The following is a 24,271-nucleotide window of genomic DNA, read 5'->3' as shown; positions in this document are numbered from 1 at the left end:
CTCAAATACTTTATTAATATCCTATTTTGTATTCTTTAAGTGCTTTATGTATAACTCCAGTCTTATTATTAAGATTAGTAATTAGTATATCAGGATCATGGTTGATAGGGTTGATGTTTTGTTTTCATTTTCTGTATACATTTCTGGCTTACATGCTATAGCCCTAGGATTGAATTTAATTTACTGTCTCTGTGAGTCAGGATTCAGTTACAGATAACAGTAATAACTGTGGATATTTTTAAGTAGAAAAGGACTTAATTCAAAGAGGCACTTACAAAATCATTAGAAGTCTTAAGAGTTTCAGAGTATTAAAAGAGCAGTGCAGAACTGACCCCAGCTGTAATCAGCTAGGAAAGCAGGAAACTGCCATTCTAGCTGCTGCGTTCAGGCACATACTATCCGTGGTATGATCCAGGAATCAGAAAGGAGCTGCTACAACTATTGGCTCCAGGGCTAAGGTGCATTTATTAGAGTTTCAGTGACAACACAAATTCCGTGTACTCTGCCTCTCAACTCATAAAGGTAGTACCTGGACATTGGGATCACAAAAAGCTAAAGTACTTTGATGTGCGTGCTCGTCAGAAGAAACAGAACCTAGTAGTCAAAGTCTCTGCTTCAGTTATACCTTCCTAGCTTCACGTGTGGGATTTTAAATGATAAACTTAAATTGCATCTGGAACCCAAATGCAAGAGTTTGAGAAATGCCGTTTTCTTTTTAGCTGGAAAGCTTCTGCTGGAAAGCAGGAGGGGTAGGATGGATGTTGAATATCCAATCTCTCATATTCACCACAGTCATTATACATAGGTGATAATGAAAACTGGCTTGTAATTTTGTTTTTCCTGTTCTTTGATTAATTTATGTGAGGAATTTGATTTTTCTCCCTTCATTTCAGCACTTGCTGGACGTAAATTCTTTAAAGCATCTGACAAGACTGACGCTACAGGATCGCATCACCAAGTCTCTTCTTCATTTGCACAAGAAGAAAAAACCTCCCAGCATCAGTGCCCAGTTTCAGGTTATTTCTTACTTTACCTTTTTATATAAAAAGGTTTTTTAGAGGAATCTGTTTCATTCAGATTGGCATTGAAAAGTCAAGGTGATCTGCAAGATACCTGAATGGAAGATGATACATATGACTTAAAAGCCATATTATAGTGGTCATTTTGAAGAGAAGTAACAGGGGTGGAAAAAGTCCGCTGCCTTTCGTTTTCATCCTTTTATGTGTGGGTAGTGGATATCCCAAAGAGTAATTCATTGTTTTCAGTTGAGGAGACAGGCAGCAGAAGATTGATACTATAAACAAAACCTGCCTTTAAGCAACTATCAAGGAAAAAAAATGAAATGGTATATGTATATACAAACTAGTATATAGTATATCTTTGGTTTTATATGAAGTCATAGAACAGGCAAAACTAACTTACCATCTTAGAAGTCAGGGTAATTGTTACCCTTGATTCAGGTGTGGCGGTGGGTAACTTTTGTACAGTAACCTTGCTAAATTCAGTGGGATGGGGTAAAGATGGGCTTCTGAGGTTCTGGTAATATTTTATTGAGTTGGGCTTTGGTTACAAGAGTGTGTTCCTTTTGGGAAAATTCATCAAACTGTGTACTTGTGATTTAAGCATTTTATTTTATGTATTTTATAATACAATAAACATTTCTGACAAGAACACTTAAAAGTAAAAAAATTATATGTTGCTGTAATATATATGACAATAATAATAGGAGTCTATATGGTTATAAGGCTTCTAAGTTTTACTGGCAGTCACAAAATATTAACTGAGTAGACTGTGACAAGTTTGCATATTATAATCTGTAGAGCAGCCACTAAAAAATATGTTATCTGACCATAAAATAGAATTAAACCAGAAATCAATAAAGAAAAGATAACAATCCCCAGATATTTGGAAAATAAAAAGCAGACATCTAAATAATGCATGAGTCAAAGAGGAAGGAAGATTTTAAAAATATTTTAAATGAAAGTAAAATATCAAAGTTTGTGCAATGTAGCTAAAGCAGTTTTCCAAGGTTCACTGATAACATTAAATGCTTTTAATGAAAGGAAAAAGGCCTCAAATCAAAAACGTAAGCTTCTATCTTAGGAAACTAGCAAAAGAAAAACATACTAATTCCAAAGCAAGCAAATAGAATGAAATGATAAAGATAAAAGCAGAGATCAGTGAAATCGAAAACAAAAATAATAGAGAAAAATCAATGAAACCAAAAAGTTGGTTCTTTGAAAAGATAAAAAAAAATTATAAACCTCTAGCTAATCAGAAAAAAAAGAGGTAAAGTACAAATTATCAGTATCAGGAATGAAAGAGGGGGACATCACTAGCATGAACACTGAAAGTGGGGGACTACTAGCTAGTGGATACCCTACAGGAAATTTTCAAAGTTGTTCTAGGAACGCATGAGTTGGAGTAAATTGTTTCATGAAATTGAAGAAAAGTGAAAAATTTATTCTAGACATTATTCTTTAATATATCTGCATTATATACTGTTGCCAAACTATCAGCTTTAAGATTAAACTACCATCCTTCTCCTTAATTTAATCAGTATTGGAATATACACAACTTGCTTTTGAGAAAGAAAGCTATTTCTGTGTATACCATTGTTTCAGCATAGTTTGCCAACATTATTGTTTGTATTTATAAATTGTTTTCTGCCAGTTTAGAATGGGAGAAAATGCTAATTATATTGCTCTGTATTGCAGGCCTCGTTAAGCAAGCTGATGGAGACTCTTGATCAAGCAGAACCCTATTTTGTAAAATGCATTCGTTCTAATGCTGAAAAGGTAAAAATGTCCTTTAAATGAGAGCTTCTAGCTCCACTTACTTCAAATCAGGCTTTACATTTTTTTTAAGGAGAGTAAGTAGAGGGAAAGAGCGTTTATAATCTTTTTAAGGAACACAGTGTTCTGTATTTTCTGTAGATATCCTTCTATTTCTGTACTTACCTGCCTTTTTGGTATTTAAATGGGCTTGATTTAGTGTTTCCTAAGAATCTGAGAAACAAATATGTTAGGAAATTCCATCATAAAAAAGAGTTTTATGCAACTTTTGTTACCCTGAGATTTAATCTTATTTGCATATAAGCTGTCATTCTTAAAGAATTTGCTTAGCATTTTTTATGTTTAGAGCTTTTTATCTCTGCTAAATAAGGAAGGTGCTGTGGACATTCTTGATTCCTTCCTGTTTTCTATGATAGGTCTCCTAATTAGAGTTTTGCAAAATATATCTAATAAGTATAAACATTTGTCATATTTCTTTATGTTCATCATAGAAAAAAATAGTTCCCAGCCTGAATAGCTAAAATGTATAGTTCTCTAGTACTGTAAATATATAGTGTGAATTAGATCCAGCTTTCTTAATTTTTAGGAAGCAGTCTTCAACTCTGCAGTTTACAAACTTTGTGAACTTACCGTTTCTGTGGCTTTTACGTTTTCATCTTTGTAAGAATATACTATAATTATAGGACCAGCCTAATAGTGTGTTGGTAGTATACATGGGTCAATACCTGCAAAGTACTTAGAATGTTCCTGGCCCCGAACTAATTGTTTAGTGTTTTGCTAGCTATTCTTTTAGAGTAACAAAAAAGGAAAACTTTTTATTTACAGTTAAATAGAAGTTTGAGTCCTATTCATTGAGACCTTGTTATACAGAGAGTTTAATTAGTGAAGTGTATTTCAGGGCATAGAATAAGTACTAAATAAACATTGACTGCTATTATTACTATTTTTTTATTTTTATTTCTTAAAGATTTTATTTATTTGAGAGAGAGAGAACACAGGAGGGGCAGAGGGAGAGGGAGAAGCAGGCTCTCCGCTGAGCAGGGACCCCAATGTGGGGCTCAATCCCAGGACCCTGGGATCATGACCTGAGCCAAAGGCAGATGCTTAACTGACTGAGCCACCCAGGTGCCCTGACTGCTATTACTATTTAACATAAGTTGCCCATTTGATTTTTTTTCCTTGATAGTTGGTATGTCCCATCTCTCTGCAGGAAAATGTTTGGGATTGCCTTAGGGGGTCATTAAAAATAGTATTTAGAGAATAGGAAGAAATCTCAGAAGCCCCAAATAAATCTTTGGAATAGCTAAAAACATGCCTACTGAGATGCCTACAAGTGACAGGGTGTTGTGACTGGTGATGAATGACTACCTCCCATTAGCTTCTTCCTCATCAGTACCTAAGCAGTGAGGAGATCAGTTCTCAGGAACTATAGCAATTTTTTGTTTTTCAGTGTGTCCTACCAGTATCATCAGCAAAAAGCATTTAGGGAAATAAGCTACTCTTTTATTTTTTTTTAAAGATATATTTATTTGAGAGCAAGAGAGAGAGTGGGGGGGGGTGAGGGGCAGAGGGGGAGAAAGAGAATCTCAACCCATCTCCCTGCTGAGGGCAGAGCTGGAGGCGGGGCTTGGTCTCATGACCCTGAGATGATGGACGTGAGCCAAAACCAAGAGTCAGATGCTTAACCAACTGAGCTCCCCAGGTGCCACGGGAAATAAGCTACTCTTAAACTTGTACTAGTCATTGAAAGAAGAATGTGTCAGCTCTCAGTTAACCAAGGCAACTGGTAGAGTGAGTGGGGTAGGTGGTTTCTGAGTGAGATTATAGAGAAAATCTTAATTAAAAACAAAAATACAGACACTATTGACTATATATAAGTAGGTTATAGATTTCTTTAGTGGCTAGACTATGTGGCCTCCTCCTCTGGGCAACTACATTTCTTTTTAGCTTTGAAGGTCCTCTCCCTCTGCAACTAGAGCAGCCTGGAAGCTTGGTTTCTCCTTTTTCCCTAGGGTCAGGCAGTTAGACCTTTTCTGAAGCTACCAGCTGGGGAGGTAAGATTTTCCCGTCACCTCAGCTGTGTCTTAACCAGACAATCTCCAGTCAATTTTTAGACATTCAAAAGCTAACCATACTTATAGGAGAAACATTAATTTGGGGATCTCTTAGTCTGGGTTAATTTTTTTCCATTTGCTTTGTTTTAGCTGCCGTTAAGATTCAATGATGCCTTGGTACTTCGACAGCTTCGGTACACTGGGATGCTGGAGACAGTTCGAATTCGCCAATCTGGATACAGCTGCAAATATTCTTTCCAGGTTATACTTTTATAGTGATATTTAAATGTATATACACTTAAGTAAGTTATTCCTGTGTCGTGCTTATTTTTTATTTGGGTCTCACTTGTTTATTTCTCCTATTTCTTCGTTTGCATTCCATCTTTTGTATACAGAATTGAAGAAGGGTAGAGAGTACTCACTTCCATTGAATGGCAGTTATTAAACTGTGGTGTGATAGAATCCAGTTCCTGGCTATTCTCATTTGATCTGAATGTTTGCTAATACTAAGTTTACTCATAACACAGTAGTTCTTCCTACTGATTACTCCAGTAATTGAAAGAGTTCAGTCAGAACTGTCTAGTTCAAAAGATTCCATTTAGTTTTCTGTAAAGTTATCTCAGCCAGATTTTCTTTCATCGTAAGCTGCCAGCAAGGCTTACAGTTATTCTCATCAGCTATTGCTGCTATGGGTATAGAAATTATGTTGAAGCTTTTCAGCAGCTGAGCAAGTTCTTTGCTGTTTCTGGGAGGGAAAGCTTCATTCTCAGTTACACCGTAACACCTTTGCATATTTTTCTGCTAAAAATTTCAGTTATTAAATAACTTTTTCCTTGGTCGTTAATATAGCTTTCTCAAAAGGGATCATTAGTTTCTGCTTTTTTCTTCTTCCATTCCCCTTTGATAACAAAATATGTAGAATTCACTATCTTCTCTCTACCCCCACCCCCATTTTACAAATTAACTGTTTTGTAATTTTTTAAATTAAGTAATTTCTTGGTTTCAGTCTCTAAAAGATGAGGAAAGGATCAATAAAAGGACAATTAGCTAGTTTAGGACCATGTTTACATATAATTTTCTTGTGATTTTACAACATTTTTCTTTTCATTTTTCAGGATTTTGTGAGCCACTTCCACGTACTTCTTCCCCGAAATATTATTCCATCCAAATTTAACATTCAAGATTTCTTCAGGAAAATAAATCTTAATTCAGATAATTATCAAGTTGGAAAATCCATGGTAAATATAACATATGCAGTCCTTATCAAATTTGAGTGCATTTTTATATTTAAATAATAATGACGATCATGAGAACATTTATGAAAAAGTTAGTGTACCAGATATCATAAGGAAATTGATTAGGCCAAGACTTTTACTTAATATAGTCAGTATTAACCAAAGAGCTTCTTGCCAATGCTCTAGTTCTGTCTGTAGTTTTAACTGCTTAAAAACAATCTCTTCCCCAGGTATTCTACCATAATTTTCAACTCAACTTGCTCGAAGTGACCTTATCCAGATTCCCCTACTGTCCTTAATTTATCAACTACTCTTTCTCTGTCATCCTTCTTCTAGGTTCTTAGGCTAAAAACTGTAATTATATTTGGACTACCCTTCACTTTAATCCTTTTGCAAAGTTCTGTTTCTTTTTTCCCTCACAAATGATTTTCATCTCTCCCTTTTTCTTCATTCCTACTGCTTGCATTTTAGTCTGTTCCTTAGCTCTCACTTGTATTTCTCTTACAGTAAACAGATCCCTCATCTGATTTCAGTCTGTTTGTCATTCCATTTAACTCACTCTACCCATAGTATCAAAATCATCTTAGTACCTCTTTCTTTTATGTTGGCTTCCTGCTTAATAATAATCCCATGATAACCTCCTCATTAAATTCAAACATCTTTCTCTTCAAGAACTTCCATGTCCTGACTGCACACCATTTAATATCTTCTTTATGAAGATTAATTGTTCTGTTGACCCCTGTGTATGCTGCCATGTACATGTACATTTATTATTATTTCCAACTCCTTGTTTTGCTCAGGTAGAGGCCTCTGTCTTTTGCCCTTATAGTTTACTGTTTTCCTTTTTGCATATCTAATATCGATCTCTTATTTTTTTAAAATAGTTTTTAATTTTTGACAGACATGGGAGGTGATGGATACATTAATTAGTTTGTGATAATTACTTCACAGTGGATACATATATCAAGATAACCCATTGTACACCTTAAATATATATAATTGTTTCTATCTACCTGCTCTTTTTTTTAAAAGATTTTATTTATTTATTTATTCATTTGAGAGAGTGAGAATGAGAGAGAGAGAGAGCACATGAGAGGGGGGAGGGTCAGAGGGAGAAGCAGACTCCCCGCTGAGCAGGGAGCCCGACGCGGGACTCGATCCCGGGACTCCAGGATCATGACCTGAGCCGAAGGCAGTCGCTTAACCAACTGAGCCACCCAGGTGCCCACTATCTACCTGCTCTTAAGGGTAAAGTGCAAATCCTATTTCCAGAGGGTCTATGTCTAAGTTATATTTGTTTTCCCCTATATCCCCAAAGATTTATTAATGGAATGGAAGAGTAAATAAACTGGTTAATAGCCTTGGATAGCAAGAAACCTTTGATGCATACTGGGTTTCAAAAAGACTTTTATTATTGGTTTATTCATATTATCATCAAACTTGAAGATCTGTGGTTCCCACTTTTCCCCCCCACCCTAACATCCTTGAAAATAGGAAAAATGACATGTTACCAGTAGTACATTGGCTCATGATGGTGGTAAATTTCCCAAGGGAATAATACATCACAATCTCTAAGACTGAGAATTTTATATTCATGTTCATTTTTCCATTTCCCCTTCTATATTTTAATGTCTCTTTTTAAATTTGAGAATGACTTCTTAGGATAAATGGATAGAAATATTTATCAGTACTGCTTTTCATGTCTACCGTTGTATTCTTCTTTAAAGAAGCTTACCACAGAAAGGATGATTCATGAAATAAATTTCTCATTTCTTCTTAAGCTGTATTCCTCATCTTTCTCCTTTTTGGTAGGTGTTCCTAAAGGAGCAGGAACGACAGCACCTACAAGATCTGCTTCACCAAGAGGTGCTCCGCAGAATCATATTGTTGCAGCGTTGGTTCAGGGTTCTTCTGTGTAGGCAGCATTTCCTCCATCTGAGACAGGCATCCATCATTATCCAGGTTGGAAGCAAAGGATTCCTCATATGAGATTTGCTAGTTTATGTGGCCTTTATTTTAGTAACTAGAATTTTACTGTGAAACATTTGAATAAGAATATAAACTTCTTCAGAGATGAGAATGTGTCCTATTCATCTTTTTAAAAAGTTTATTTATTTATTTATTTGAGAGAGAGAGAATGGACAGGGGGAGGGGCAAAGGGAGAGGGAGAGAGAGAATCTCAAGCAGATTCCCTGCTGAATGCGGGGCCTGACACAGTGCTCGATCTCACGACCATGAAATCATGACCTGAGCTGAAACCAAGAGTCGGATGCTTTATCGACTGAGCCACCTAGGCGCCACTCCTGTTCATTTCGGTTCATAGCACCCAACAGATTACTTGTTATAATAATAGACTACTGATAAATATTGATGGAGTTGAATTTAAATTAAATTGAATTTATAGCTATATTGTCTTATAAGGTATGGTTGGAGCAAAGGAGTTATGTGCCTTAATTTTTGTTGACATAGTTATTTTTATTTGATAGTTTCCTGAGAATATTTGAGAGTTATATTGTTATTGCTCTGTACTCATCTTGGATGATAGGAATCTTATTTCGTATTTTTCTGTTTTGTTTTCTCCCTCATTGATATATATGATGACCGTTCTCCTCCATAGGCCCCTTTTTGTTTATATAAGAAAATCTTTAGAATCTTAATCTTTGAAACGTGTGCATGTTGGCCTTAAACCCATTAATATTGGCAAACTGTGGCATGAAAAGATAATGTAATTTGTTAAAGCATCAAAAATTTTTAAATTATTTTAAGTTCTATGTAACTTCATTGAGGTTGTATTTTCTAAAAGAGTTGTTTTAGCCAAGCATATCTGGAAAAGAAAAACTTTTTTTTCCCACTTTAATCATGCGGAATTTAACTCTTTAGGCACTTAACCTTTAATTGTGACATAATAAACTTACTCTTTTTTTCTGTGAAAATATGGTATAAGATAAGACAGCAGTTTTTATTGTTTTCCCCACAGCGATTCTGGAGGAATTACCTAAATCAGAAGCAAGTCAGAAATGTAGCTGTGCAGAAGGATGCTTTAGTTGTGGCTAGTGCGGCCACTCTTCTCCAGGCTTCCTGGCGTGCTCACTTGGAGAGGCAGCGGTATTTGGAGCTCCGGACTGCAACCGTCATCATCCAGCAGAGATGGAAGGAACATTATAGGCGGAGACATATGGCTGCTGTCTACATTCAGGCAAGATGGAAAGGCTACAGGGAAAGTAAGAGATATCAAGAACAAAGGAACAAAATCATCCTTTTGCAATCAATATGTAGAGGATTCAGAGCAAGACAAAGGTAATCTTTGTTGCTATGATAATTACTCCTTGTCTTTCCAAGTATTTTGTTTATATCTCTGCGCTAACACTTGCCTAACTTGTATTAGAATAGGTTATATATAATTTTGTCTTCTCCACTAGGCTGTGGTACTCCTAGCAGTTGTAACCCACATTGTGTGGTCTATAATAGAAGCTAAATAGATGTTTATTGCATTAAATTGGATTGAAAACCTACATGGTCCATATGGTTATAACTGCTAAGAGTTAACTTTTACATTTGGCTTAGTCTTTAAAAATTGGCAATATTCCGTTGTTTTTACCTTTAGAAACTTTAATTTCATTTTAAGGTTTATCTTAAAGATATTTTTTAAATGAGAGTTTTGACTAGAATGCCCTATTAGAAATTATGCACTTAATAAAATATCATCTCATTCATAGAAATGGAATTATGAAATGTGTACCCAAGTTAGCTTAAGAAGAAAAATGTGGAACTCTCGATTTATTTCTTAAATTCTCAGTAAAATGTATTCTCTCCAGTAGTAACTAGAAGATATCTCTAACCCATTTTTCCCTGTTTTTATATAGATTTAAAGTTTTAAAAGAACAAAGACTGAAAGAAACAAAACTAGAACTTGGATTGGCAAATACTGAGCCATCTGGAGCTCTGCAAATTCAGGGTTCAGACCCTTCAGAGTGGGAGGATTGTTCCTTTGACAACAGAGTAAAAGCTATAGAGGAATGTAAATCGGTGATAGAGAGTAATCGAATTAGCCAGGAAATTTCAATGGACCGCTTGAAAGAGTCCCCAAACAAGCGACAGGAGAGAGCCAGAAGCCAAAGTGGTGTAGACTTGCAGGAAGAAGTGATTGTAAGAGAGAGACCTAAGTCCTTGGAGGATCTCCACCAAAAAAAAGTAGGTCGGGCCAAAAGAGAAAGTCGGAGAATGAGAGAACTAGAGCAAGCTATATTTAGTTTAGAATTGTTGAAAGTTCGTTCTCTTGGTGGCGTGTCTCCTTCAGAGGAACGTAGATGGTCTACAGAACTGATGCCTGAAGGCCTTCAGTCTCTACAGGGTACACCTGACAGTGAAAGCTCTCAAGGAAGCTTAGAACTTCTGAGTTGTGAGGAAAGCCAGAAGAGCAAACTGGAGTCCATAATTTTAGATGAAGGAGACTTACAGTTTCAATCACCTAAAATATCTAGCAGTCCAAAATTTGATTCACAGAACAATGCCCTCAGTGCCTCAAGTGAGACTAACTATACATTGATTGAAAAAGGGGCATCCTCTGACTCAGTGTATTTGAAGAATGGGACTATGAAGGAAAAACTGGTTTGCAGTTCTGAATCTATTACCTGTAAGCCACAGCTGAGAGACCCCTATATTTCAAATAGTTTGCCTACATTTTTTTATATTCCTCAACAAGACCCACTGAAAACAAGTTCCCAACTAGATACAAGTATCCAGAGAAACAAGCTATTAGAAAGTGAAGAAGCACTTTCAGCTCTCACTTTGGATATCAACAGGGAAGCCAGAAAGTACCACTTCCCAGGAGAAAATCAAGTTTTTACATCTTTGAATACAGACTCTTCTAATACTGTGCTGAAGAAGTTAGAAAAGCTAAACATTGAGAAGGAAGAAAGGCAAAAGCAGTTGCAGCAACAGAATGAAAAAGAGATGATGGAACAGATACGTCAGCAAACAGATATTTTAGAGAAGGAGCGTAAAGCCTTCAAGACAATTGAAAAGCCAAGAACTGGGGAGTCCTTCCTGGCACCATCTTTCCATCCATCAGAGCAAAGAGTAGAGAGGCCATCCTCTCTCCTCATTCTGAATACCCCAAATAAGGAAGAACCGAATGTAGTAGGGCCTCCATCAGTAACTGTAAAAGATGCAGCTCTTCTTCCAAAAGACAGTCCTTCTGCTCACCTACCCCAGAAGGACCGACCTGTCACCTTGTTCTTTGAAAGGAAAGGAGGCCCATGCCAATTTGCTACTACCAAGGAATTATCCAAGACAGACAGAATGTGCACCCAACTGAATGTAGCCTCTAAAGTTTCTAATAATCGTATTTCAAAAAGAGAACACCATAGACCAGCTCAGTCTTATAGCCACAAATCTGATGACCCTTCCAGAGATGGAACTACTAGGGTTATTTTCTTTATGCCAAAGGACAATATGAGTATTTCCCTGTAAGTGAAATGCTTATTTATTTTATGTATAAATGGGAAACTTTTTGGAGAATTTTATTAAGGTGCCTTAATCTACCTCAACTATTTGTATGGGTGCTACTGAAATTAGCCATTTTCTCTGTGTAAAAAAAAAAAAATTCCCTAATTGTTGACTCTAGCAGCTACCTGAAATTGACTAAAATTATACCATAGAAATCTTTGACTAAGCACAGATAGAGTTTTTTGGTTCCTCCTCATTAAGTGAGAAAGCATTTGTGAAGGGCAGTACAGTGCCTGTAAACCCAGTAGGCATTCAGCAAATGCTGGTTGCCCTAGATCTCTCAGGTGTGGCAAGTCCAGTCTTGTTAGTGTCAGGCTTTAAAGTTAATGTACTTTGTCCCAGCGATTAGCCTATTTATGGTCTTCATTAAGTACTTTATACTTTCTTTGTGTGGTAAAAAACACAAAAAGAATACAATTTATCATCTTAACCGTTCTTAATTGTATAGGACCATGGTGTTAACTATATGCACATTGCTGTGCAGTGGATCTCTAGAACTTTTTCGTAATTGTAAAAGAAACTCTTATTACCCATCAAACAGCTACTCTCCTTTCCCCTTTCTCCAGGCTCCTGGCAACTACCATTCTACTTTCTAAGAGTTTGACTACTTAAATAGATGGCTCATATAAGTGGAAGTTCTTTGTACTTTTAAGTTTTCTTAACTAGTGGTCACCATGGAAAAGCACTTTTTAGATGGAACATGAAAACAAAGATTATAAAATTTAGGAAATTTGTATTAAGTCTTTGTATATAGTGGATTCTTTCAGTTCTTGTGGGAGAATGTCAATGTTTAAGTAAAAGGAGGGTATATATCTTAGGGATAAAAAAATTAAATTTCACATTTACTGTGAAAATAACCTTTTCTCTCATCATAGTTTGAGCTTTTAATCTTTTAGTCTTTAAAATTATGTACAGACTTTATAGATCCTTTGTAAATACAAGAAAGAGATCATTGATATTTTTCCATCAGGGATTTTTGTATGGTATTATGAAATGCAGTTGAACTAAATGACAGCGTGAGGTCCTATACTTGCCATTAACCTAGAGATTGCCCCAAAGTTCAGAGACCTTGTGTAGCATATATAAGCCCATCAGAGTGTTAAAAATATTATTTCCTGTCATTCTGATTAAGTTTAGTGATGTAAGGAGTGTGTGTGTAGCTGTTGGATCCATGAATGTGTTCTGTAGAAGGCTTACTTATAGATTTCAAAAACATTAATCATTCTTGTGAATTCTTGTAAACTCCTTTTATCATTTTCCAAGATAAACAATCTTAGGGCTACTCGATCTAGTTTGCTTTACCTCATTAAGATCTACTTATCTTCAAGATGATTATATATTAGGTTGTTTATGTGAAAGCTTAAGTAACATTCATACTTCAAATCTTCTCTTGTTGCATTTTATAGAATCGTAAATGTTGGTGTTTCTCAATTACTTTGTCCCGTTTCCACATATTATAGATGAGATCACTGAGGCCTACAGAGGTGAAATGACTTGTTCAAGGTCACATACTGAGAAATAGTTGGAAATAGAACTTGAGTTTCATGATTAGGAATCACTGTTGAGTTTCATGATTAGGAAGTAACGTTAGTATTCTTTCTATGCCATAGATAAGTGCATAGTGGTCTTCATCTGGTTAATGAATGAGAACAAAAAAAGAAATCATGGAGAAATCTAAAGAAAATGCTGTGAGTTTAAAAGTTGACTAGGGTTGTCAAGTGCTGTCAAAGGTCCTGTTAATTGTTTCCCTCTTTTTAGAACAAAGCAAAGGCCAATAGGCTCAACTGTGGCAAGAGATTTTAATAAAAGGAAATCTTTTAGGATAGCATAGCCTAGGATTGCTAGGCTTAATCATACATTGGTCAAAAAGGGAGATCTCTGAGAAGCCTTTAGCTAGCAAAGATTGCCATCTATTTAGGCTTGTTTTAGGATTCAATGCATAGGGCAAAGGACAAGATAACCTCTTAGAGCCCCTAGGTCTTCATTTGTAAAAATTAAATGGAAGATTTTGAATGATAGAGCAATTACAAGCCAACTTATAAGTTATTGTCTACTTTAAACCCAGCACTATGCTAGAAGGTAATATATGATTCTCAATGAGCTTATAGTTCTGCTGAGGAGAGATTAGCAATATGTTGTTGATAAATTTTAAGAATCATGGTACTGAATTAATATAGGTAATTGGGGCCATGAAAGCCCTGGGTTCTATTCAGATTTTTATCACATACCCATTTCTACACAGAATTTAATGATAAAGTAGTCACATTTTGTGGTTATTCAAGCAAAGTTAAGTTTTCACACAGTAACACCTCTGTATGGCACACCTCCTCTAACTTGATAACAATTTGTTATCCGGCTAGTATTGATTTTGTTCTGAATAACAAAGTTTTAAAACTACGATAGTAGATGAAAGCTGCAGAGAGGTTTCAGAAAGAAAATCTGCTAGCTAATAGTAACCATCTCAGTATTAAACAAAGTAATGGGATCTATATCACTTGATAGCTACTTATCAGGTATTTTATAATGATTAGAATAAAAGGTCTCTTCTAAGACTAATTCTAAGGATTTGGGGATGTGGCGTTTTCCCTTATCATCAAATCCGTTTGTTTTCTTGAGCTAATTCTGCTGCTACTATTCTTAAACATATGTCATAGTGGAATATACCCAGTGATTATCGGGGACAGGCCTCTAGTAATCCAGTCAAACATATCAGTTCTTGATAATACTATTAATTAGGTAAGCACAAAAAAATTGTTTTGGGAATTGAATAAGATCTGGAAGTATTTATGTAATTTGCTAGAATTCTTTGATTTGGCTTGTTAGGCTGTATTTCATGCTGTACTTTAAGACTGCTGCCATGGGATGTCTGCTAGGAATTGAATTGTAATCCTGTTGTTTATTATCCTAAGTGTCAACAAGGAAGCCTTAAACAGTGGAAATCCTCAACTCCGTAAACAAGGTGAACCAACTTGGAAACCTGTGCAGTTAACTGGGCCGGGCCAAGGAGAGGTAAGTATTGAATTTTATCTATATTTTATGCAAAATAGATGCACCTATTATTCTTATAGGTAGAAGACCTCATTTATGCATTTACTCCCAAGTGTGTATTCGAAAGAAGCTATGAGTTAAGTCTGTTATACTCAGGGAGGTGTACTTCAGGTAGGGAATGTTGACTAAAATCCCAGATTATGTTTACAAAAAAAGATGTTGCTTAAAAAAGGAAGGCAATTTATGCAAGTGGCTTTGGTGACATATTATGGTAGTGAAAGATGATTTCCTTGGCTGTGGAGAACAGTGTAGATTTAGCTTTCATTTTTGTCCTTTGTCCAGAGTAATGTATATGGATTGCTTTTGGTTATCTCTGTCACTTCTAGTAGAAAGGACACTACTAGTGGGGTGGAGGGATGTTTCAAGAAATTCATGAGCTCTCTGTCTTTCATTGGCATCATCTCCAAAAAAACCAAAACAAAACATTGTTGTGTTATTTGTTTTATCATTTGGTCAAGCAGGTTGCCAGACCGGCCCATAAAAAGAAAGCTCGAATGGCGCGGACGCGCTCCGATTTCTTGACTAGAGGTACTTTTGCTGATGGGGAGGGGGATACAGAGGAAGATGATTACGATGACATTATTGAGCCCCTTCTCTCCCTTGACCAAGCTTCTCACTCTGAGCTAGGGCCTGCACCCAGCCTGGGTCAGGCCTCTCACAGTGACTCCGAAATGGTAATTTTACAGCAATATAAGAAAAATAGGAAACAAACAAATCTGATGGGAATAGTGAATAGCCTTTGCTAATCTAAAGCTAACCTCCACAGCTTCTTCCTCATACAATGGTTTGTACATGGGAAACCTCAGTGAACACAGCAACAAAGCTAAACCTTAATTTAATAGGACTCAGATAAAGGGCACTTTAACAGTGTATGTCAAATCATAAATTAGGGAAAACTAAGGTTATTTAATTTAGCACTAATGTAAAGACTTTCTGTTATATCTTAAAAGGTCTAGAGCAGGGGCCCTCACATTTTTTCTGTAAAGAGCCAGATAGTAAAGTTTTAGATGTTGTGGGTCCTATAGTTTCTGTTGCAACTATTTAACTCTGCCCCTGTCGAGTGAAAACAGCCATAGGCAATAAGTAAACAAATGGGCAGGGCTTTGTTCCAGTAAAACTATTTTTTTTTAAATTTTATTTATTTGACAGAGAGAGACACAGCGAGAGAGAGAACACAAGCAGGGGGAGTGGGAGAGGAAGAAGCAGGCTTCCCGCTGAGCAGGGAGCGCAATGCGGGGCTCGATCCCAGGACCCTGGGATCATGACCTGAGCCAAAGGCAGACGCTTAATGACTGAGCCACCCAGGCACCCCTCCAGTAAAACTATTTACAAAAACAGGCAGTGGGCTGTATTTGATGTGCTGGCCATAGTTTGCTGATTGATCCTTGGTCTAGTGAATAGGCTATATGTTAAATAATCCAATTGCTTTTAACTGAAATGGGACTTTTTTTTCCTTTTTTTTTTTTTTTTTGTTTTTGCCTTTAAACTTGTTTCCCCTCCCCCATTTTCTAGTACTAGAAAATAAGCATGAATTAAAAAAAAAAAATTAATGAGCAATGCGAAAAATGTTTTCCTGGACCAACGTAGCCAGGTAGAAGGCTGTATGTAATATGAATTTGTATTAATCACAGATTACAACATTGGAGTTATATTTGAATAAAGCTGCACTTAGTCAAAATATTTGACTAAGGACTATAACTTCATCATCATATTTCAACCAACATTAGGAATATATAGTTTGACAAGTATGAATGTATTTATGGACATAAAATGTTTGATTTTAGAATTGTCCTGGAAATACACAGTATAAGGACTCTGTATGTCTAATATGTACTAAAAACATTATCACTGATGAAGTGGAGTGATATATGCATTTTATTTCCATGCATATCCTTAATTAAGTTGGGTTTCTAATGTTCTTCCTTAGTATCTGTTCATTATGGCAGGAAAATTTTAGGTTGGTCTTCTTGTGACATTAAGTGTTTTATTTTTGAACTGTTTTAAAGTGTGCCAAAGAATTAAAATTTCTGCTAATTTCTAGAATATCCTCATTGTCTTTATCTTCTGTTAGAAATACCCCATTTTTAAATGATAATATTGATAGTCTAAGAAAAAGAAAAAATAAAAACAGAAAAATGCATGACAGGTTCTCTAATTAGATAAATTAGTCATTACCCTGAGCTAAACTGTAGGATTATAAAAATTGGAAATAATCTGTATATCCATTAATATATGCAATTAGAGCCAAAGCCCTCTCTTCAGTGTAGGGTAAAATAACTCCATTTTGGAGGTGCCCTGTTTTTGAGTTATAAATAATGAAACATACTTTACCATATGATTAATAAAGATGAGATTATATTATGGAACAACTAATTTTAATGAAAAGTATTGCTTTTTTAGTGTAAATAGGGAACATACTTATTCTCTAAAGTATACATAAATTTTTCATTTGTGGAAGAACTTAGCATTTGTAATTGCTGTTTTGTTCCTGAGAGTTTTCTTTGTTACAAACCTTAGTCCTTTTGGTGGTAGAATTCTTCCTCACTGAAAACTCTTAATGAGATGAACCGGAAGTTGGGTTTTCTGCTTGGAGCATTCCGCCCCTTTAAGGGTTCTAGCTGGTAGCCTCTGCCTGTGATTCTGTTCACCTGCTTGACGGTCACTGCATGCCAGTAGTTGTAGAGCACTCTGCCTCTCTGCACAGTGTATATAGTCTCTTCTCCAGCTTTCTCGCTGTCCTTCTGTTTCATCACTAGCTATTTTAGGAACAGGTGGTGGTGTTTGTTTCTGGTGGACACTTGCATGAAGAAGCTTTGCTTTCTAGAATATGCTGGTAGATACTTATTGGGGATGGGGGTGGAAAGGGTAGGAACAGTTTAAAGTGTGTTTCTGTTCATTTATCTTGAAAATTTGCCATGTTCTAATGTTCTCTGATATTGTAAAGATAAAGACTAATTGTTTGTAAATGGGATCTACTGAGTTCTCAAAAATTCACATACCTCAGGATTTTAAATACGCTTGATTTTCTAGGCACATGGATTTTTTAAAACTTGATTTTTTTTTTTTTTCCCCTGGACAAAGTGATCCTGTCACTCTGACATTTGCTAAAAAGAGTGTTATTCAATCTTGGAAGAAGCCATCTGACCTTTTCAGTTGTGAAGTAACTGATCTAATGGAATAAAGACAGTTATAAATGAGTTACCTGAAGAGGATTTGATAAGCATTACCTCCTGAATTCATCAGTCATTAATTAGTTGTTACCTGCTAGGAGGAGTAGAGACAAGAGTAGTAGTTTACTTCCTTATGACTTTGGTGGTGTTTTTTTTTAAACTTGCTGCCTTTAATTCTGCCATTTGAATAACTTTAATCTCCAGATGCTGTTCTCACTCAGTTCTTGTATCCATTCTGTTGGCTTTTATCCAAGAAGAATGACATGTTCTGCCATGTCATATTTTTAAGGTGCTTTTCATATAGTTTTTTAGTCTCTCAGTATTCTAGATGGTAAGTGAGTTAGTCACATCATTTCTTTTCCTTATTAGTAGAATTGGTATAGGTAACATTATAGTTTCCTCTGTCATCCCTAGATAGAAAGCAATCATCTCTTATGGGCATGACTCTCAAGTAGCTCTGCAGAATTTGTCTTCTTTATCTCCAGTATGATAAATTTCTCATTTTATCCCCCAAACTGCTGTCACTTCTTATATTCCTGTTTCTGTTTGTTATTATCTGAAATATTCTCCAATCCTTATGTGTTGAATTTTCCTTCTCTCCACTGCTCACTCCACAAAAAAATGCCAGAAAAACCTGTTGATTGAGCAAGGCTAAGTTTTTTAGCTTATTTTACAGTAAAGGAAAATCTACCTTGGCTAGGTCTTAGGAATTTCTCAGAAAGGGGAAGCCAGGAGAGGATGTTTATAGAATTTTATTTTATTTAAATTATTTTTTTTTTTAAGATTTTATTTATTTATTTGACAGAGAGAGAGAGACAGCGAGAGAGGGGACACAAGCAGGGAGCAGGAGAGGGAGAAGCAGGCTTCCTGCTGAGCAGAGAGCCCAATGTGGGGCTTGATCCCAGGACCCCGGGATCATGATCTGAGCCGAAGGCAGACACGTAACGACTGAGCCACCCAGGCGCCCCTGTTTATAGAATTTTAGAACCTGAGCTGGTGATTTTGAGATGGTTCTTGCAAATTGGAAATCTGGTTGATATTGAACAGAGTTTATGACATACAAGGTTTGGATTGGCACTTCCAGTGCAGCAGCTATACTCTACTGTTGAATACGTTTAGTATTTATCTATTTATTATTAATTAATTTCTTTTTTAAAGATTTTATTTATTTATTTGAGAGAGAGGAAGAGGGAGAGAGACAAGCAGACTCCCTGCTGAGTGGGGAGCCCAATGTAGAGATTGAACCCAGGACCCTGAGATCATGACCTGAGCTGAAGTCAGATGCTTAACCGACAGAGCCACCCAAGTGCCCCTACACTTAATATTTATATGTGTATTTTATTCTCCCCCAAAAAGTTAGGGACAGTTCATAGCATCACAACTCTCTGCTCTTTAAAGATTTGGTAGAATTTCCCTGTGAAACCATCTGGGATTTTTTTTTGTGTGTGTGGCATAATTCCTTGATAATTAACTGTATTTCTTCTAGAGAAATTAGTCTTGTAAGCTTTCTATCTAATGGAGTCAATTTTGATAAATAATTTTTTCTTACGAAATTACTCATTTCATCTAACTTTTCAGATTTATTTGCAAAGAAGTCTGGAAATTAGTCTCATGATTTTTTAAAAATTCTGTTTCAATGGTTATTTCCCTTCTGTCATTTCGTATTTTGTAGATTTGTGTTCTTCCCTTTTTTTCTTTAAGTTAGCTAGTCACTTGTCTTTGTTGTTACTATTTTCCAAAATAATAAGATTATGATTTATTTATTATGCCTAGTTTCCCCCACCCCCATTCTCCACTGAATTCTGCTTTTACCTTTATTATTTATTTCCTTATTTTTAAAAAATTTACTGTCTTATTTTTCTACCTTAATTTTAAGTGGGGGAATTTAATTCATTTATTTATTTTTATTGATGCAGGTTTTTAAGGCTGTGAATTTTCTTCTGATCACTACTTCAGATATATCTTGTTTATTGTAATGTGTATTAAGTTTTTAATTATTTTTTAGAAAATCTGTAATTTCAGTTTATATTATTTTTTACCCAAAACCTGTTCAATAAAAATCTTTTCGTTTTCAGAGGAAGAACATTTTTATTTTTTAAAAAAGCTTTTTTAACTTCTAGTTTTACTGTGTTGTGATTAAAGAGTATTTATAATGATTTATAATGATAAAATTTCCTGACTCTTCTTTGTCAGTTAATATGTGGTCAGTTTTTGAGAAAGTACCATGTGTATTTTTTAAGTAGGTGTATTCTGTATTCAGAATGTAAAATTTCAGTATATAACCATAATCTCTTTCTTACTGATTATGTTGTCTTCTGTATTTTTACTATTTTTTGTACATTTGATCTGTCTTATATAGAGAATGTTGTGTTAAAGTTTCCTCTTATTCATTCTGAATTATGACTATTAAAAAGTGTCCTTTGTTACATTCAGTGCTTTTTCTTGAATTCTACTTAAATCAATTAATCACAGTCTGTGTTTTCTTAATAATTTCCATTTGCCTGGAATACTTTTTCTCATCCTTTAATTTTTAGCCTTTCTGGATCCTTATGTTTTAGATGTGTGTTTTGTATGCAGCATAGTTGGTTCCTACTTTGTGAGCCAAATTAAAAAAAATTTTTGCCTTATAGATAAGTTAAATCTATTCCTATTTATTGATATAACTGATAGATGCAGTCTCAATTATCTTTCTTACAATTTTGTTATTATTTGTTAGGTTAAATTTGCTGTGTTTATGTTACTTTCTTGCTGTTTTACTTTTTAAAATTTCTTTTGATATGGAGGGTTTCTTTTTCTGTTGGTTTGTATATGACTTTTAAAAATGCCTTAATTTACTGTATTTTAGTTTAACCAACTATTCTCAAGTTAGTCATTTATAATAATATTTTTTAATTCTCACTTATTTTGGCACAACTATTGATGAATTATTCTTGTCTCTACTTTTCCTCTCCTGTTTTTTAGGATTTTATTTATGTTTTGTCAGAACATACAGTTTTACATATTCTTCTACATATTCTTATATATATAAATTCTGGTTTCGCCTTATGTTTGAAACACTTTCATGGATTACAGTTTTAAATATTGTGTCCCATTATTTTGTTTTTCTTGTTTAGGGACTCCAATTACATAAATAAGTTTTTTTTTTCTTTTCCTGTCTTCCATCTCAGCCACCTTCTCTCTCTTTTCTTTATACCACTTTCTATTCTTTATTATCTTCCTGCCTTTGTTCAGCCCCTTTAAATCTGCATTTGCATTTTTTCTCCCTTGGGCATCTTCTAAATTATTCTTCACTATCTTGTTATTTCTTTCCTGAGTTCATTCAACTCCCTTCATTGCTTCCTGGTTTTTATTGAGGTGAGGGGGCTCGTTTCTATTTTTAATTTTTGAATTTCTGCTTCAGTATGGTGTTTCATATATATGAGGTTTTTCATTTTTTATTTATAGTTTTCTGCTTCATGCTTGGTTTCTGTATGTTTGATGGGAGATGGGTTAATCATCTAAGTTGTTTTGGTTCTAATTTTCTTTGTTTTCTTATGGTAGCTTGTGTAGATTTTATTTGTCTTAATTTATTCATGTTGTGCATTTGGGATAGTTTATAAGTAACTTGATTTCAAGATCTTCCTCTTCTGTCAGTGTAAAAAAGAAAAGTTTCTTTGCAGGCAGCCTGTTTGGAGTCTGTTAGTTTTGTGTGTGTGTGTGTGTGTGTGTGTGTGTGTGTATGTGTGTGTTGGAGGCAATGTTGTGTCCTCCATTTTTTGCTTCTATTTTGCCTTGCTAGATTCTAAATTTTCCCCTTCTGCTTCTTCCTCACTACTCAGTCTCCAAAAGGCACCCCTTCTTTCCTTTTTACATTCATTTTCCTCAGAATCAGTGCCTTTAAAAATATGTCACCTTGAATCACATGCAATTTTAAGTCCTTTCCCTTTAGTTAGATCTCTAATCTAGTGCTTAATATTTGTGTCAGTTTTGAGTCACTATAGATGGATTGACTTTTTCTCCTCCTTGTCAGTCATATATCGTTATTTCTTTGCATGCCTAGTTATTTATTATCAGAAGCCTGACACTGTAAATTTTGTCTTGTTGGGTGCTGGATACTTTTGTATTTGATTAATATTCTTGAGACTGTTTTGTTCCAGTAATATTTCAGAGCTTGGTTCTGGAAGCAATTTGTTCCTAAGCAGTTAGGTCTTCCTTTTAATATTTGTTACTCTCATTGTATTGAATACTGGAAATTTTCTAAGAGAGTAGATTTCAGGTGCTCTCACCACCAAAAAAAAAAAAGAAGAAGAAAGAAAGAAATAATGGGAAGAGATGATATGTTAATCAGTCTTCAGTAATCATTTTAATATTTATATGTAAATCAAATCATTTTGTACACTTTATATACAATTTTTATTAAATAAAACTAAGATTTGTTAGGTCCAAACAGAGCAGTTGTTCACCTAGGACTTATTTTTGACTATCACTTATTCTTGACTGTTGAGGCAAGCTCCTACTATATACTTCACCCAGTACCCTGGGAATCATAAAGTTACATATTCTGACTCTTGGGCACAGGCACTGTTACTGGCTTTTTGTAAGTGCTGGGCACTGTTACCTTTAATCCTTTCAGGTGGTCCTTTGCCTGGTGTTGGGTAGTTGTCTGACATAGAAGTGTCGATTAGTACTCAGCTAAATACCCTCTGAAGATCTCCAGAGCTCTTTTTTTGTGCATCTCTTTCCTCTTCAGTCCCCCCCCCCCCCCGCCGCCGCCCCTTTCTTTTGGTCTTTAGTCTCTCTGGACTTTCAACCTCATATGTTCAACTCAGAGAGTCTGCCAGGGCTCACCTGAAACCTCCTCTCTGTGTCACAGTCTGGAAACTGTCTCAAGGCACTAAGCTGGGGCAGATGAAGGACTCACTTCCTTTGTTTCCCATCTCTCAAGGATAACTGTCCATCATCTTCATAAAGGCTGGTTTTTACTATTTTGTCTGGGTTTTTGTTTTGGTTTTGGTTTTGATTGGTTCAGGCAAGAAGATAAAACAGGTCCCTGTTGTAGCAGACTAAAAGGCTAATGAAAAGGTATTATAATTATAGAAAAATGAAATATTAGGAAAGGATTTGAATAGGTAACAAGAAATGTTTTCTTCTGAATGAGATTTTCTTTAAAGGGGCACATTGTAAATAAATGGAACAAGAATTGCCATTTGAAATTCAGGTCCCAGTTTGATAAAGCCATGTTAAGTTGTTTAGTTTAGAACAGTAGTGGTGATAATGATCTTAACTGTTTGGTCCTTTGGTTTTTAATTTTCCTTTCTTAAATCCTTGACTAGGTATAATAAGAATCTACAGTAGCAAGTTAGGCCATAAAAGTAATTATTACTTGTAGGGACACATAAAAGGAGGCATGAAAGGCTATACTTAGTATTCTAGATTTATCAGATCCTGGATCTTTTGTCTGTATCTTTAGTTGGCTTTGACTTTTTTCTTACCTTTCCACTTGATATTGTTAAGTTGTCAGAAAACAGGAACTGGTAGGTCCTATTCAGCATTTCATTGACCCAAGTTCTCTTTACTTCAGATCATTCTAGGAAGGTAATAAAGTTTTTAGTAGGTTCTTTTATTTCAATGAATGGCTGAACAATATGAATGTATTTTTATGTATTTTTATATATTTTTAATAGATGTAATTCTCAATTCTATAACTTGAGTTTTAATTACAGTGTTATGATATAGTTACTTGGTTTTAAAGTCTTTCATATATGTAATTATTACAGACATCACAGCGATTTTCTTCAGTTGATGAAGAAACAAAGCTTCATAAGACTATGTCTCAAGGAGAGATTACAAAATTGGCAGTGAGGCAGAAGGCTTCAGATTCGGACATAAGGTATAATTTGAGATTTATCTGTTTTTCAACAAATATTAAGTACCTGCTGTATGACAGGCACATGATAATTCAGATTTACATGACGAGCTTTATCTTTCTATATGTTTAGCAGTGTGATTTGGGTGAAGTCTAAATCATTATGTCACTTGTGGTTTTTTGTTTTAAGAGAAAGGAGATTAAATCAGATGAGAGTGAAAATATTTCCCAGCTTTGGATTTGGATTCTGTTCTGAGTTAAGTGTTTTACAAATGGAACTGGAAAAAAGACTTTCAGGAAATAATTCTGTTCCCTTGAAGACATTATATGACGTTATTTGTCAAGTAAATATCTTTGTCTCTTATTGTGTTATATAAGGCAATTGAACCCTCACTGAACACTTGAAGATTACATTGAAATCTTTCTGGTTCTTAATTCTATTTAAGGCCATTTCCTCAATGTCTGTAGTGGCATAATCCATGATAATGCAAATCCAGACCGGATTATGCTAGAGATTAAATTTTGGGAAAAAGATAACCATAGTAGAAAGGCATATATGGCTGGAGATAACAGATTAAATATATAAATTTAATTTCTACTTCTTCCTCCAAAATTG

General features: G+C 35.2%; 1 protein-coding gene across 1 annotated transcript in view; it reads left to right on the top strand.

Annotated features, from left to right (window-relative positions):
* The window catches only part of LOC123323665 (unconventional myosin-IXa-like), a gene marked incomplete at its 3' end in the record, with an annotated part of 29,751 nt that extends 5,752 nt beyond the window's left edge, over positions 1 to 23,999 (top strand). Inside the window, exons 3-12 of the mRNA XM_044912113.1 lie at positions 894 to 1,016; positions 2,718 to 2,798; positions 5,000 to 5,110; positions 5,965 to 6,087; positions 7,897 to 8,046; positions 9,062 to 9,381; positions 9,948 to 11,552; positions 14,502 to 14,601; positions 23,567 to 23,679; positions 23,846 to 23,999. Of these exons, the coding sequence (XP_044768048.1) occupies positions 894 to 1,016; positions 2,718 to 2,798; positions 5,000 to 5,110; positions 5,965 to 6,087; positions 7,897 to 8,046; positions 9,062 to 9,381; positions 9,948 to 11,552; positions 14,502 to 14,601; positions 23,567 to 23,679; positions 23,846 to 23,999 (2,880 nt within the window). The remainder of the gene's footprint in view (positions 1 to 893; positions 1,017 to 2,717; positions 2,799 to 4,999; positions 5,111 to 5,964; positions 6,088 to 7,896; positions 8,047 to 9,061; positions 9,382 to 9,947; positions 11,553 to 14,501; positions 14,602 to 23,566; positions 23,680 to 23,845) is intronic.
* Positions 24,000 to 24,271: the final 272 nt, after the last annotated feature.

The sequence above is a fragment of the Neomonachus schauinslandi genome, unplaced genomic scaffold, assembly GCF_002201575.2.
Source record: "Neomonachus schauinslandi unplaced genomic scaffold, ASM220157v2 HiC_scaffold_156, whole genome shotgun sequence".
Classification (NCBI taxonomy): domain Eukaryota; kingdom Metazoa; phylum Chordata; class Mammalia; order Carnivora; family Phocidae; genus Neomonachus; species Neomonachus schauinslandi.
This window is presented reverse-complemented; position numbering and strand designations above follow the sequence as displayed.